The sequence below is a fragment of the Chinchilla lanigera genome, unplaced genomic scaffold (assembly GCF_000276665.1).
Source record: "Chinchilla lanigera isolate Chin_1 unplaced genomic scaffold, ChiLan1.0 scaffold00064, whole genome shotgun sequence".
Classification (NCBI taxonomy): domain Eukaryota; kingdom Metazoa; phylum Chordata; class Mammalia; order Rodentia; family Chinchillidae; genus Chinchilla; species Chinchilla lanigera.
Window position 1 is genome coordinate 3,436,947 of NW_004955465.1, and position 14,364 is coordinate 3,451,310.

Below are 14,364 nucleotides of genomic sequence, written 5' to 3' on the forward strand. Positions count from 1 at the left end.
TTTCCCAAGATTGCTTTTGCTATCCTAGGCCTCTTCTGGTTCTCATCTTCTACACTGGACCTATAAACCTACCTGGCCCTGAAGGCATTTGATCTATAACTCCTGAGTGTCCAACAACAAAGGGAGAAATTCTTTCATTTTTGCTAGACCTGATGTTATATACTTGAAATGGATCTACCATTTTACCAGCTGTGGCCCTAAAAACTAATGATAAATGTTGCAGATTTCTCTGAGAGATTACAGCTCCATGTAGAACAAGCTTGTATGCCTTTAAAACTAGTTTGAACCGGTAGGTGTTGATCTACTGTGGAAATGTTTTATTTAGTCAAAAACACCATCAAACCTATGTTATGCAGTGCTATGTATTATGCTGGGATACAGAATGATGCAGATGAAATATCTGCCCTTAGCATTCTGAGTCTGGCAAAGTATGAGATGTGATGAAAATATACAGTGAATGTTTAAATTTTAAAGCTGTATTATAGTCTTGTGGGTTTTTGTTTTTTTTTTTTTTTAACTGAGAATCAAACTCAGGACCTTGCACTTGCCAGGCAGTCACTGTGCCACTGAACTATATACCTGGCCCTAAAAATGGAATTATACTAAAAGACATATTGCATTAATTCCCTCAAAAATACTCCCCCTCAGGTTGAATACACTGATTCCGTCGTTCTTGCTCTTCTGGAGGCAGTTGTGGAAGTCTTCTTTCATGTCTTTACAAGGTATAAAAAAATAGTGAACTTGACAAGAAAGGCAGCCTCATAAAAAACATTACAGTGTGTTCTCATCCACCTTATTCACCAAATCTGGCACTGTGTGACTTCTAGCTCTTCCTCAAAATCAAAATGACCATAAAAGCTAAACATTTTGAATCCATTTGGGACACCAAGGGCACCATGACAGCACAACCAAAGACACTCATGAAGGAAGACGCCTAGAACTGCTGCAGAAAGTGGCAAGAATTATGGGATAAGTGTGTTCAAACTGAAAGGAAGTATTTTGAATGAAATTAATAGCAATGTGGCTTTTACTCTAAATTTCAAAATTTTCTAAACATTCACTGTATTTTTTTTTTAATCACAGTTCATAGAGAAACACTTAAAAACAGTTTACCAAAGGAACTGTTAGCCTAAGCTTGGTTCTGATGATTGAAAAATTCAGGTAGATAAGAAACTATATTCAAGGCAATCCAATGGTTAAATGTCTAGGATCTAATAGGAGTCAGCATTCCTTAGCAAGTTATTTCTTGAATTCCTCCTATGTGCCCTTGCTCTCCCCTCTCTCCTCTATTTGCAGAAGATCCATCTCTCTGTTGCCAGGGATGGAACATGTAAACCACCATGGTATTCAGCAGGGAATGATGGGTAGACGGTGGTGTAGACCAACAACCACAGGGGGAAACCTGTGGTCACTGGGGAAGAAGAACAGCTCGGAGAAGCCAGGGACAGAGGCACAGTTGTGGCATCTTCCCTGCAGTATGGCTGAAAATCTAGGCTAGGTCACCTAGATTTCACTGGAGGGCAGGCAGGGGACTTGATGGGAAGGCGGAGCCTAAGGAACTGGGCTTAGGGGACAGGAGGAGATGGTAGGGCTGGTGAACAGCAAGGAGAGGGGTTAGGCCGGGACAGGGTAGGGGAGCAGAGGACAAGAGCAGGCTGCGGACACACTCGGACTGAGGAACAGGTGGCCGGGTGATGCCAATGGGCAGGGGCCAAGGCACTGGGCTCAGGAAGCCGTCTGTGCCAAGAGAAGGTGGAAGACCAGAGTGGAAGGAGAAAGCTGGGCACCTCCCAGGGAGGAGGAGCCACAGCTAAGGAAGGAGCCTGACAGTCGCAGGGACAGAGTGGTGTCCCAGAAGCCAAGAAGAGAGTAGTCAAATTCTGCAAGGAGGTCAGGTGACAAGTGACAAAAAAGGCTTTCAGTTTCATCCTTGGGAGCAGTTAGGAAATGGCAGGGGATTTGGAATGGATGGAAAGTCAAAAAAAAAAAAAAAAGAAAAGTGACATGAAAATCACCCTTAAGAATCTGGCCCTTAAGAATCTGGCTGCAGAAGAAGCAAAATGGGCGGGACACAGAAGGGACATCCTCTGCGGCCCTCTGGTCGGCTTATATTGAAAATGCAGAAGCTGGGGTCGCACTGCTGTGTGACAAGCGTAGGGCAGAGCGGGGACAAAGCAATTACTTACGAGAGCTGCTGCGGAGGGCGGAGGCCAGGGGCAGAGGGACAGCGGGAGACTTAGGCACAGGCGGGCAGGGAGCTTGCTATGTGGGAACGGGGCTACTCCTCCACAGGAACGAGCGGAAGACGGGTGCTCCGGAGGTGGAAATGGCCCCCAGGCACCCTCCAACATCACCAGGGTGGGGGATGCAGCCGATGCTGAGCCTCAGTTCTTCCAGGAGGCCTGCAGCCAGCCTTCTATGCACATTGACCAAAAAGGCGCATCCATGTCCACACCCTGTAGCCCAGCCCAACCCAGCTCGCTCCAGCTGGGCCAGGGCAGGGTGCTCACACACGCCTCGGCACTGCACCCTGCACCTTGCTTTTCACCTTTATTATGTAATGTGTGACTAACTTGTCTCCCTGCTTGAGTATGAGGACCTCAGATCCTGCATTTTTCTGCTTCCATTCCTAAATCCGTATTAGTCTCTTTTCCCCCATCTTAGAAAATCCCTCTTCATCTGAGATCTATTTCCAATGGCACTCGTAATCCAGGGAGCCAACCCTGACCACCCAACATAAAGGATCCCACAGTGTTCAGTGTACACCTCCTCAGTGGCTCATGTCACATACAGCATTGAGTGGTAGTTCCCTGGATGTCATACTGTCCTCTCTAGATTAAGCTCTTATTAGCTAAGATCATGTCTTATTCACCCTAACACCCTGTCCGCACTCAAATATATGTCCCATAGTACTGGGATGTGACTGGAAGTCATGTTTTTAGATGCCTTTCAGTGAAGAGCATCAATGTAATGACACCAAAATCCAGACCACCCCAAGTCCCCAGGAGCTGTGAACCTTGAACTGTATGCCTAAGTGAAAGGAGGCTAACCACATTAGTTGTTTGGACTTAAAAGAATGAAGCATTTTCGATAAAGCTTTTAGCAATACAATAACGCAGAGCTCATCCAAATACTGTAGAGAAAAAAATGACAACAAAATTGGGGTTGTAAACATTTTTAGACAAATGAAACTACAATATGCTAAACATAACTTACTAAATTATAAAACATAATGAATAAACTCTGCAGTCTATCATCTTTACCTATCCAATCACAACAAAGTTGCTCTTATTACATTATGTAGATTTCTTTTTGTAAAATAAATTCAAACACTCAACTGTATGTGCAGTTTCATGCACTCAGAGGTCATGAGAGCACGTAGTGATCATCACATGATGAATATTTCTCCTCTGCTAAAGATGGTAATTTTGTTAAAGTGCTGCAGAAACTCTGAAATATCTGCAGCTCAAGTGAATCTAATACATTTATTCTCCAAATACGCCACCATTTTTATCTGAGCTATTTTCATCATTTTCAAATTAAGTTTCTCCTTTAAAGAGATATACAAAATTGTATTTATGCTGATGCTGCTAAAGTTTCCGGCTCCACAGAACTCAAAGACATTTCTCAAAAATCAATGTCACTGTATAAAATCATGAGAAAAAGCAACATCACTTGAAGTTGATGAACATCTTGACCTTCCTCTTATCTGCCCAAATTTTAATACCTATTTTAATTTTTGTGAAAAAAATGGATAATAACACCATGACAAACTACCAACATATTCTATTCGACTTCAACTCAGCAGTTCCCAGGGACTGTTTAAAGAAATTTTCTCTAAATTGGTGAGTGAAAAGAACTGAATGAGCACCAGTCTCACAGTAGGGCTCGTGCAGCCCAAGCCAATGGGAACTCCATCCTTATTGTCCTCTTCTCGTGATTCAGACTGGTGGAAAAGGAAAAGGAGAAAAGTAATCAGTCAAGGCTGAACTATCACTTCCAGGTCCCTCAGAACTCAATGAGCCAACACAAATCTCATTCATCAGCTCTGTCTCTGAGACACTACTGACCATGCAGCCTATATGGTTGCTGGGATGTAAAGTCAGTGCCCTTGTGGGGGAACTGCCTTGGAGTCAAATTATCTGCAAAAGTCTCTTGTGAGTGCGACCCCACCTTGCAGAAGTAGGGATGGTACCATGCTTAAACTTCCACCTCCCCAGACTCCCTTGCATTAGGGTGGGCTACCTGATCCATTTCTGGCCAGTGAGATAGTGACAAGAATCTATTGGTTTGGGCTTCCAAGAAAATTGTTTACCTGATTTTAAGAGGGGCCAGGGCGCTTTTACCTCTTACTCATCCCCTTCTCCTAGCTGAAGAGTAGAAGAGATACCGAGAGGTAGAGCAGTCGTCCTGTGACTATAAAACCCAACACGGTACAAAGAATGGTAGGACAGAAAGCTAAAGGACCTGAGGTGCTCAGTGACTACTTAAAGCTACTCTGTCTGGGTGTGGATTACCTCGCTCTGAGCTGCCTTTTACAGGAGAAAAACGAGGTCCCTGTTTGGCTTAGCTGCTGCAGTCTGATTTCTGCACATGTGACCACATGAAGCACGTACATTTAACTCGCATTTGAGCCAATTCTCCACGAAAGCTCAGAATTATTCCAATGTTCTTAGCTCAGATTAGTCTTTTCCCACCCATTTTTTCTTTTTTTTGAGACAAGATGTCACTGTGCAGTTCAGGCTTGTCTTGAACTCACTGTGAAGTTCAGGCTGGTCTTCAATTCACGGTGATCTTCCTGCCTCAGCCTACCAACTGCTGGAATTCCCCCTATCCTCTCTTAGCCTTCTGATTTGGAGATTTGTTATCACTGCTGATTCCTCAAAAGAAAATACTTAATTTTTTTCTTGATAATAATATTCAAGATATATATACAAGGATATTCACTGTAAGTTTACCTGTAATGATAATTTTTAAGTGACCTAGATGTTCATCAATAGGAAAATGAATGGCAAGTCATAGTATTTCCATGAACTAGAATATTGTGCAATTATTTTTTAAAATAAGATTTATATTACTGACTTGGAAAGGATCCTACTTGTAAGGCTGAGTAAACGAAGAATATATACTTAGTATATTCGTGTGTTACTTAAAAACACCTATGCATAGATAGATGTATAACTGTTTGTACACATTCTTACATAAGCATCAGAACATACGCCTGGAAGAAGCCAGGTATGGTGGTGCATGCCGATAATCCCAGCACTAGCTATTCTGCTAGTATGGAAGCTGAGGCAGGAGAATCGCAAGTTTGAGCCCAGTCTGGGTAATTTAGGGACTTAGTGAGACCCTGTAGAAGACTATAAAGAGTGGCTAGAGATGTAGCTCAGTGCAAGGTCCCTAGGTTCAGTCCACAGTACTGCCAAAAAAATGACTGGAAGAAAACAAAATATTCCAAGCTGTACAAAGACAGTTATCTCTGTGTTGTGGATAAGAAAGATGGGTAGAGGAAAGTTTTCACCCTTCATAAGCTTCTGTGGGGAGTTCATTACACAAAAGGAATTTCTATTTTGCAATGCAGAATCAGCTACGGAAGTAAATTCACCCAAATATCACCATTAGAAATAACCACAGGTGACGTATCAGTGACCCTCCGACCGGGATACAGACCTCTCACTGCATACGCACGTGTGTCTGTACACACCACCTCTCGTCTCCTGATATCCCCAGCCCGTTGGTCACTCCTCCACACTGTCTTTTGCTGGCTTCATCTCCGAGCTTACATCATCTTACAGGGACCAAGAATTTGGTCCTGGGCCATGAAATGAACTCATCAGTCCCAGGCCCAGCTCTCTGGCATAAGCTGCAGTCTCAAACAGCCGGTTACCCACGTGACAGCTCCGCTCAGACACTGAAATCACGTGGAGCGTCTGCCCCAAACCAAGCTTTTCATATCTGGCCTCATTCTTCCCCCACCAGTCTTCCCCACCTCCTTAAATACACCACAAGCTCCCACCCAGTCGTTCTTCATCCTGCCTGACCCTGTCAGCCACCTCCAACCCCATCAGCAAGTCCTCCAAGTCCGTCCGCACTAACGGTGGCATCCAACTCCCACCCCAATGCACTCATGCACTTTACCCTGTTTAGACGACCGGAATAAAGTCCAAGTCCCCCACCATGGCCCATAGGGCCTTTTGCTTCATCTTAGCCAGCTCTGGCCTCACTCCTTTGCTGGACCCTGCCTGGATTCCTAGCATAGATCAGGTGCCTGTGGCCTCAGGATGCCACCCTGCTCTTCCTACAAGACTCTCCTCCAGCCCTCCCCCCGCTGCTGGTTCCAGATGCCTGTGGATTTCAGCTCAAGAGTCATTTCCTTAGAGGGGTTTTATGTGACTTCTTCTACACCTGGAGTCTTACAGCATAGATGTTCTCCTTCTTATCACTTAGCACTATTATGAATTCTCATCTGAGCATTGCTTACTGTCCGCCTATCCTGCTAGTATGGATGCAGGCAGTCAGAAGCCACATGGGTATTCAACCCATCCCAGCACTTAAGAGAGCACAACTGGCCCTCCTTAACCAAGAGTCCTGTGTCCACAGATTCAGTCTTCCACTTGTTGGAAATATTTGGGAAAAAGTCATATTTGTACTGAACATGCAGAGACTTTTTTTCTTGCCATCATTCCCTAAACAATAGTTTATGATCATTATTTACATAGCACTTACAGTGTCTATAAACTTACGTAACATCTCCATATGATATGAAATTGATGGGACCCAGTACGTGGGTCATATGAAAATACTACAAGCAAATACTTTATGTAAAACTGGAGCATTTATGCATCTCAGAATCCACAGAGAAGAATCCACTGCCTGCCGATACTAAGAGGTGACCATGGCTGATCCAACAGACTCAATAGTTTGGGTGAAAGACCATAGGAATCCTCATACAAGTCATACATGTTACAAAATGGGATCATATTCTATATCCTGCTTTGCAATAAGCTTTTACTTTTGACTGTCAAACCTCTTCCCAGGTCAATCAACATAGTCAAAGCCATTCTTTTGAGTGGCTAAGTGGCAGATCACATCAATGGGCACTAGCTGGGCATCAGGAAACTGTCCAATGTCTCCTTATTCCTATCAGGTTTGTAATACCTATAACTGTCACTACCTTGATCTGTGTCCAATTCCACCTTTAAAATAGTTTGCCTAGATTTGGAAATATTGGGTCAAAAAATCACAAAGTACAACTTTGGATGCAGTTAAAAATATATATATATTAGTTATCCAATTCATGTACTCTCAAGTTAAAACAAGGCAGTTTTTAGAAATATTAGCACACTCTGTGAAGTAAGTGGAATTGCACTCTTAAAAGTTGTATTTGGCTATGGCCTAGTTACAAAACCAAGAATCAGAATTATAAACTGCAGGAAATCTCGGCTGTTAACTGTGTGAAAAACCTCATTGTTAACCGCCGTGGGAATGAACAAAATAATATTCAAAGAATCCAAATGGGCTGGAGAGCTGCTGTCCTTAAAGAGAACACCCCCAAAACAGACTGGCTGCTGGTTATTCTGCATGTTCCACATTTGTTTACCCTGTGAGCCTCCCAAGGCAATTCAGAAATTCATCCACATGTGACCCAATGCTTTGAGGACCTATCCCAGTCTACTACCCTTCCCACCTTCCCACGGTCATTCACTCCCACCCCTACAATTCAGGCTGTCAGCAACACAGAAACAGGCTCAGCCTCTTCTAGGAGAAAACATCTTCTTACCTCCTTCTTTCAACTAGAACATGGCTACTCCTGAGGCTACCTTCTCACTGGACACACTATCTCAGTGATCTTTCTCTGCTATCCCAGTATTTTCGTATCGATTCAGATTTTTGGTTTTTGGATTAGTGACGCTCAATCAGTAAAGTCTGGGTAAATACTCCAAAGATCCGAAAACCTACAATCTGCAGTATTTCTGGTCCCAAACACATCAGCTAAGGACTTGTATACTATACTATACAAGTCCTATATACAACCTATACTGCCTGGCCAGGTGAAGGGTAGCACTCTCCTTGCTCCCCACTGCCACATGCTCCGCTTCCCACGGACACTTCCCTGCCACATTTCCACCACCCATCTGCAGCACACTTTCCACCTGCCCACCCCTTTCCATTGGCCTTAGCAATAATGACCAGGTTGTCACAAAAGGTCCATGTTCACGCTCTGGCCTCGGACCAATGCCTCAGCTCCTCCAGCATTTTCCCCAACTGCACCACAGTTTGTGTTCCCAGACAGGTCGCCATCACGGACTTCCCAGTTCTCAACGCTGCACTGTCTGCCCACACCTCCCTTCCCTTTCCAAGTCCCCTGCTTTCCTGGCTCCCTGCATAGCTTTTCTCTAAGACCTGCGTCCATCGCCTTCCTCACAACATGAACTAATCCACCAGGGGAATTGCCTTCATCCCCTGTGGCCCAGTCTGGCTACTAATGAGCATTATTCTACCAGCTCCTGACCAGACCTCGTTTCTTGTGCCTAGGTTCCCTCTGGATTCCGGGAAAAACACACTCTTAGACGAAGCCAAACCCTTGACTTTCTCTATGGCTGCCATTTGAGCAGAACTTTGCTGTAGGCAAACCAGCATGCAAGCAGATCAAGTTAGTATTACAAACCACAAAAAAATGCCAAGGCCGGCCAACATTAGATTCGGCACTCTGCTAAAATAGGAAGAACAGAAACTTTGTCTTGTTAATGATTTTTAAATGTTTTTTCATTAAGTTCCGTGCAGCCTGCGGACGTCTGGAGACTGTATCTTTTCCAGCCCCAGTTTCCCAACAGTTTTACTGTTGATTAGTCGAGTTTTAATTACAAAAGGGTGTTCAGTTTTTACACATGCTTTTTCTGAATCTACTAGAATATTTTAGTGGTTATTCTACTAATGCTATTAATGTTGTGAAATAAATAGGTTTTTAAAATGTTAAATCTTTATATGCATTATACATGTTTACTTCAACTGATTTTTCTTTATTCATCTTTTCAATATACAAACACACAATACTGCTAAGATTTGCTAAGTCTTCAGCATTTCTGTATTTAGGTTAATTTGTGAAAAGGAGCTAGAATTTTGTTCTCATGATTATCTTTGTCCCATTTTTGGTTCAAGATCATGGACATTTCCTAAAATCAATCAGGAAGATTTCTTTGCTGCCTTGGACTCTTTTGTATAAAGATTACACATTCCATTTAAACTTGATAAAACTTACATGAAAACACCAAGATCTGATGTTAAATTAAGGATGGATTTTTTGTTTGTTTGTTTTTGTTTTTCTCTCATACCGGGAATTGAACTCACGACCTTGCACTTGTCAGGCAGGCGCTGTGCCGCTGAGCTAAATCCCCAGGCCCAAGAATGGATTTTTTATTTTTTTTAATTTTAAAGATAAAAGGAGGGAAACATTAACAGACATACAACATTTTACAACATATCACAAGCACAATACAGACAATACAGAGTTACAAACAAAGTGGTAGGGAATTAACAATGGTGGTTGTATTACATATTGATATCTTCAAAGTGGCTTCTCATGAAAACAGATATAGACATGCAATACTGGTCAACCAAAGACTCATTGACAGTTTCTTTCAGCATAGAAATAGAAGACAGAAGAACAACCATGTTACCTATCCTGTATATACATACATACAAAATTTCTCCTTCTTTCCCTTCTCTTTTCCCACACAAGGATGGATTTTTTTAAACATTTCTTTAATAATTGTTAAGTTTTGGAAATTTTCAAATTTATTGACATCTAGCTTTTGCTAATATAGTTTTGTTATATTTTAGCTCTCTAGGAGCATGTTATTGGTACATTTTATTCCTAAATTTCAGCTGTGTCTTTTCTAGCTTTTTTATTTTCTTGATCAGTCTGATGAGAAATTTACATGCTAAATTAATCTTTTTAATGAACTGGGTTTGGGTTTTACTAATCCTCTCTACGGTTTTCTTGGTTTTTATTTTACTTCAGATTTTAAACTTATTACCCACTTCCAGTTGCTTTGGACTTCTGTACTGGTAGTTTTGCTAATTTTTTAAATAATGCTTTAAATGATTTCCCCCCTCCTCTGCTACTTATATATTAGAATCAGCTTGCCAATTATAAGAGAAAAACCTACTGTATCTTTGAGAGCAGTGGTCTAAATTCTTTCATTAATTTAGGGAGAATCAACATTTTTACATTGTCAAGACTTCCATTCATAAATCCTCGATTTCAGTGACACTGAGTGGAGTTTCCATTAAATAATATGCTAGCTTTTGGACTAAGATTTATCACATTACAGAATACCTAGTTACTGCTATTAGCTTTACAAAAATCCTAAGACAGACGACTTTTTCAAAATATTTTTGAAATATATAATAGCAATCATAATGATTTTGCTCCCTAGATTAATTAGTAACTAAGGTACTGACCAAGATAGATATAAGAGGGTTGAAAGCACGTTCCCTGCATGGGACACTGCCCAGAGAATTGGCAGAGAAACAAAGCAGAACTGTATCATGAGTACAGTAATTAAGGGAGAATTCTGAAAATCAGCAAGGAACTGATGGGAACTCTAAGTACCTAGAGGCAGAAACGCAGCACAGCGAAAAGAACAAAGCGAATGGCAACAGGGACCCTGGGCACTCGGGAGGGCGGGTGTGGAGGGGATGGAACTCACACTCCCAGGAAAGGGTGGGTGGGAAGGAACCAGCAATTCCACCATAGCAGCAGACTGGCATCCTAAATGCGCAGGTTCTCTCCCAGGCTGGGGAGCTGACTGGTCTAAGTGCAAGTGCTCTGCTCCAACAAAGAAGGCTTTTCCCAACCCCTAGAAGCCACCACCAGTCACCCTCCTACTGGCTGCTGTGACAACCACCACTAGTCAGCACCCTGCCCGGAGCCACCAGCTCGCTCTCTGATACCACCAGAAGCCTGGGAACTATGTGCACCTCACAAGAAGAAGGCAGCACCCTTAGTACCCTGAAGCTCAAGGACTGGTCTGCCAGAGCCACCAACCCCAAGTCCTATCCAGGTTTGCCCTGTGGGTAAGGAAGGTCTTTATACCCTTCCTCTAGGCCTATCCCATGGGTCCTGGAGAAGGCTCACATCCCGTACACCTTTAAGTACACAGCTACAACTAGGACTATATAATCCAGTGATCTCAGTACTGGGTATGTTCCAGAGATGAAATCATTATACCAAAAAGATACTTGCACTGCATGTTCACAGCAGCCTATTCATAATAGCTCAAATATGAAATTGATCTAGCTACACACGATGGGTGAGTGAAGAAAAAAAAAATATATATATATATACATACACACACATACACACAATGGAATCTTATCTGGCTGTAAAAAGAAGACTGAAATCTACCCATTTGCAACAACATGGATCGAACTGGAAACTACTGTGTTAAGTAAAATTATGTCAGGTACAGACAGACAGGGATACATCGTCCTTTTGAGGATGATGTGGTGCGGGATTAAACAAGGAGGATTGTTATGGTTTGTGTCTGGATGTCCCTGAAAAGCCTCAGGCTGTCATGCAGCAGGCTTCTAGAATTTGTGACTGATTCATGGTCCAATGCTGGGATTATGGGTATAAGGACTACACCTGCCCTCGGGCGGCAGCCTGCATACAATATAAGGGAGGGAAAGAGGCTTGCTTCAAGAGCCTCCCCTTCTGCTCTTGTTGTTTTTGTTGTTTTCTGAAGCATGAATTCTTGCCTTCTGCCATATGCCACTTTGCCTTGGAACCAGCAGAGTATGGACTGAAACCTCCATAAACCATGAGCTAAGTAAATCTTTTCTCCCTTAATTTTGGGCCTCCGGTATTTCGTCTTCGCAACAAGAGAAAAGTAACCAAGACAGGGACCAGACACAGAGGTCAGAAATTAGTTCTGATTTTCTGTTGCACAGTAGGGTAATCGTTAGTTAAAACAATCTATGATACATTCTGAGTGATTGATTAGAAAAAATATTAAATTCCCAGCATATGAAAATGATTAATATTTGAATCAATGAAAATGCTTATTAACCAGATTTGATCATTATAATTGTATGTTATTGAATTCTATAATGTACACCAAAATATATACCCATATTATGTCTGAATAAAATATTTAAATTTTAAAAACTAATGTTATACTAGATTCCTTCCTTTTACTCCTCTAGTAAACAGCTAAGTTCTACTCATCAGTGTCTTATTTAGATTTTGACTTGATTACTTTAAGTGATATTGTTCTGTGCTTCTCTGGGTTATTTTTGTTGGTTTGGGGATGTAAATGCAGGATTCATAAAAAGAATTAGGAAATATTTCTTCTTGAGTGTACTGGAATAGTTTCAACAGCACTAAAATTATCCTTGTTCCAGGGACTAGAGAATTCTTCTGTGACAGTGTCTGGACCATATACAGAGAGGGCCTTTTTCTTTGACAACTTGTTATATTTCTTTCATGAACAATTATCTGGTTGAAGTTTCCCATCTGTTTTGTTACACTGCATTCCCCTGGAAGATGATGTCTTTTCTCCAAGTTCTTATCCAAACTTGGATGGTCTGAAAGTTAAAATGTTAGCAAATAAACTGTTTCCTCTTTGACCTCCATATCCTCCCTCTCTGAGTCTTTTCTCTCACTGGCGACACCAGGCGTCTAATGACCAAACACAGACACCTAGATGTAATGTTTAGTTCTCCTCCTTTACCTATTGCTGCTGTCAATAATTCATTAATTACAGCTTCAAGACTTCGTATCTGAATCTCTCTGTGCTCATCATACCATTGTCTCCAGCTTATGACCACCATCTTGGTCCTCAAAAGAACTACAGTAGGGCTCTCCTGTTCTGTTCTTTATGCCTTCAATCAACTTTCAATAAAGCAGCTGGAATTCTTAAAGTTAAAATCAGATTGCACTACCTTCACCCCAATGCCTTTCCTCAAAATATAGCACATTTTCCAGAACCTTCAGTGTAAAGTTCAAACTTCTCAAGGGGCCACTGAAGCCACATTGAGTCTACCACGCCCCCAACCGCATCAGTTGACTGTGCCCCTTTCCATTCCCTGGTGCTCAAATATGTCATATTCTCACCCACCTACCCTTTACTGCTTTACAACATTCACTTTTGAAGTCCAATTCCTTCTTGTCCTCAAAACCTCACTTTTAAGGTCACTTCCTTAGAGAGACCTTTGGTGGCCACCCTGCCTTAAGTTCATACTTCCCACCATTGCTCCCTACCAGTGAGGCTGAACTTTTAGAATTCCTCAAGGAACTCAGTATATGTGTGGTTATTTTGCTGTTTTTTTCTGACTTCTCTCAAGGAATTTTTTAGTACGGGCAGGAACACATCTGTATGTTAAACACTGAAATGTCATGTTTAGTACAGGGTTTGATGGCGTGCAGCACTCAATTATAAATACTGAATGAATGAATGAAAGGAAGGAAGGAAGGAAGGAAGGAAGGATGGGTGGATGGATGACCCAGGCTAAAAAGGATAACTTCTAGGAATGGAGGAAGCTCAGCTGCAGAAACGTAGTATGGATGAAATGTTTGAGTATTTTTAGTGCTTGTATATTTCCACCAAAATTCACATCCACTGAACAATGTAAATCTTGGTGCCTACCTGAGGGATGCAGTAGCAAAACCAAGCTTTGACTCTCCTTAGGAAGGCTGAATTGGGTTAAGCCTGGAAGAAATGGATTCATCTTTTTTTATTATATTCCTATTAGGCATTTAAAAAACAAAACCATGCTTCTACGTACACAGATATATCACAGTTTTCCTGCAGATCATTGTATTACTTGATAATGAATGAGGAAGGTCAATACCAACTTGAGTTACCACCATAGGAGATTAACATTTGATTCTATCTTAGTCATTGTCTCTGTCAGTGCTACCAGCCCACAAAATGTGTAAGAAGTATTTTATGCCCACTTTTCAAAGCACTGAGCCCCAGGCCCTTGTAGCACTAGGTTAGAGACTGATTTAATTTAGTCAGAGGATTTGCTCTTATTTCCCTAGAAAAATATGTAGATCCCTGAGATGAAAACATAACAGAGGACAGATACTACCTTTGTGATCTTGACTGAGCTAATTAACCTCTCCATGTCTCACAGAGCCATGGCACACTGAGCTCCCAGCCTACAGCCTGGTGCCCAGTAAGCACTTACTGTGAGCTAAAAGAATCCTAATTACCCCTTGTCTGCAAGCCAAAGAGCTATTTTCTTAGGCCTTTGGAAGAGAAAAGAATAGTAAACTATACTTAGAAGAGGTAATGTAGAGATATTCTAACTTCACCCAGGAGGGCTGTTACCAAAGGGACATGAATGCAAATA

General features: G+C 41.9%; 1 protein-coding gene across 1 annotated transcript in view; it reads right to left on the reverse strand.

Moving 5' to 3' along the window:
- Positions 1-3,159: 3,159 nt before the first annotated feature.
- Sycp2l (synaptonemal complex protein 2-like) overlaps positions 3,160-14,364 on the reverse strand; it is a 78,735-nt gene continuing 67,530 nt past the window's right edge. The window contains exons 31-32 of the mRNA XM_013521772.1: positions 13,653-13,715; positions 3,160-3,946 (exon numbers count right to left, since the gene is read on the reverse strand). Coding sequence (XP_013377226.1) covers positions 13,691-13,715 — 25 coding nt within the window. The 3' untranslated portion in view covers positions 3,160-3,946; positions 13,653-13,690. The remainder of the gene's footprint in view (positions 3,947-13,652; positions 13,716-14,364) is intronic.